General features: G+C 42.7%; 2 protein-coding genes across 2 annotated transcripts; both read left to right on the top strand.

Annotated features, from left to right (window-relative positions):
• LOC130047023 (uncharacterized) lies at window positions 1–618 on the top strand. The gene has a single exon (XM_056141139.1). The coding sequence runs from the start codon at window positions 1–3 to the stop codon at window positions 616–618; it is 618 nt and encodes a 205-aa protein (XP_055997114.1).
• Window positions 619–654: 36 nt separating this feature from the next.
• Window positions 655–1,716, top strand: LOC125677085 (uncharacterized). The gene has a single exon (XM_056141138.1). The coding sequence runs from the start codon at window positions 655–657 to the stop codon at window positions 1,714–1,716; it is 1,062 nt and encodes a 353-aa protein (XP_055997113.1).
• Window positions 1,717–2,611: the final 895 nt, after the last annotated feature.

Raw genomic sequence — 2,611 nt, 5'->3', positions numbered from 1 at the left:
ATGCTGTCAAGGGAACTAGATTTACCATTGGAAGTCATTGAATATTACACGGACAGTAAGGTAGTGCTCGGCTACCTATCCAACGAGCATCGGCGCTTTTATGTGGACGTGTGCAACCGCGTCTCCAGAATCCGTAAGAGTTCTTCTCCATCTCAGTGGAACTATGTGGCGACACATGACAACCCTGCAGATCAAGGAACCCGTGGCCTTCTACCTGAACAATTATGTGGAAGCTTGTGGTTACAAGGACCAAATTTCCTTAGAGAAAACAATGAAAAGGAGTGTAAGAAACAGTTTTCGTTGATTGATCCAGAACAGGACAATGAGAGACGCCCCCGCATCACAGCAATGAAGACTACATCTACTACTCCAACTCTTGATACAGCACTTTTTAGTCGTTTTGGCAGTTGGATGAGCCTTGTTCGAGCCCTCATTTTTATCAAGAGTAAACTCAGAGCAAGAACAGAGGCCGCCACTGAAATATCTCGCCGAGACGCTGAACTGTTGATAATGAAAGAGGTCCAACGTCAGTGCTATCAGAAGGAATTAATGGCTTTGCATGCTAATCGACCACTTCCGAGGGACAGCTCAATCCTGACCTTGTCGCCCTATTTGTGAGAAGATGGATTGCTGCGGGTCGGTGGCCGAACGAAGATGTCAGACTTATCTGAGGATGAAAAGACCCCTATCTTGATACCTGGCCAGAGTCACGTAGCACGACTTCTTGTTTGCTATTGTCATGAGAGAATTCAACATCAAGGCCGCTATCTTACTGAAGGTGCTGTCCGAGGTGAAGGTCTTTGGGTCACTGGGGAAAAGCGTTTGGTGTCGTCAGTCATTCACCATTGTGTCATTTGTCGTAAGTTACGAGGGAAGCCAATGAATCAAAAAATGTCAGACTTACCAAGAGACCGCCTCACAAAGTCGCCGCCATTCACCTTTGTTGGGGTAGACGTATTTGGTCCATGGAACGTGGTCACCCGACGTACTAGAGGTGGGAGTGCAAATTCAAAACGCTGGGCTGTTTTATTTACTTGCCTCTACAGTCGAGCTGTGCACATCGAGATCATCGAGGAGATGACGTCGTCCTCATTCATAAATGCAATGAGAAAGTTCATTGCAATTCGTGGTGCAGTCACTGAATTCAGATCAGATAGAGGGACGAATTTTGTGGGAGCGACAGGCGAGCTTCACATCAACATCGTGAATGTGGAAGACGACCATGTGAAGTCATTCCTACAGGACAAACAAATCGTCTGGAAGTTTAATCCGCCCCACGCATCGCATTTTGGGGGCATGTGGGAGAGGATGATAGGAATCGCTCCTCGCATCCTTGATGCAATGCTGTTGAATACGAAACATGGGAAGTTAACTCATGAAGTTCTGACAACCTTAATGGCAGAGGTCATGGCCATAATGAATTCCAGGCCATTAGTACCAGTGTCATCTGATGTCGATGCACCATTTATCCTTTCACCACAAACACTTCTGACACAGAAAACACGAGATTTACCAAGTGATTTTCAAGACTTAGATGTACGCGACGTGTATCAATGGAAGATGGTTCAGACCATGGCAAATACATTCTGGAAACGATGGAAAGGTGAATTCCTATCTACCCTGCAGCCTCGTCAGAAGTGGCTAACCTCTACAGACAACATTAAAGTGGGAGATGTAGTTCTGCTACATGACAAGGAGACAGCGCGTACTGACTGACCAGTAGGTCTCATTAACAGTGTGCTCCCAAGCGAATCAGATGGACTCGTTCGGAAGATTGAAGTGCGCATTGTCAAGGAAGGAAAACCATGTGTTTTCGTCAGACCAATCACTGAGGTGATCCCTTTGTTATTTGTATGAACTCTAACTGAAACTTGTGTATATGATCTCTAACAATTGTGGACCATTTAGTGAGTGTTTTGTATTAACTTTAGACCTTTTTGTTAGCAATGTACAAGTAGTATTTTTGCATCAATTGGATCCATGTAGGGCAAGATGTTAAAGGTGATGAAATCAGGCGGGGAGTGTAATGTCACAACATTGAGTTGTCTTTCTTTGTACGTTATAGTCAATGTATGTATTTTCCGGACTGAGTTCATTGCCTATTTTGACTTTTAGTAACTGTTTCCGCCCAACTGAAGAATCACCGCATGGCGGTTTTAGTAAATAGAGGTGCCTTTTCACCATTTTTGCACAACTTAGCCCCCCATAGAGTAAGTTTCTCATATATTTTGTGTTTATCTTTGGTTTAAACAATTTTCATGTTGCTCTTTTATTGCTTTCACAAAATAGGAATCATGATGTTTACATGTTCGTTGATCTGATATATGTATGGTAACGCACAAGTGTCATGGTTAGTTTATCACATGTTTATGTCTGGTGCACTTGTTATACTTATGTGCTATGTCATGATATCAGTATCTAATTTTCCATATTTAGTCATTTCAGTAGAATAAGCCACATTGTATCTAACATTGTCAATGTGTAGTACATTATGTTACATTTTCCTGCTCAAATACCAGTACATCAGTCTAGATGTGAACTCTAAACTTAGGCTTATTGATGTTCAACAATTTTCTCTCTTGTACCTTCAAACTGGGTTTATAGAATTCAT

This window comes from Ostrea edulis, chromosome 6 (assembly GCF_947568905.1).
Source record: "Ostrea edulis chromosome 6, xbOstEdul1.1, whole genome shotgun sequence".
NCBI lineage: Eukaryota > Metazoa > Mollusca > Bivalvia > Ostreida > Ostreidae > Ostrea > Ostrea edulis.
Note: the sequence above shows the minus strand (reverse complement) of the source record. Positions and strands in the feature narration are given on the sequence as shown.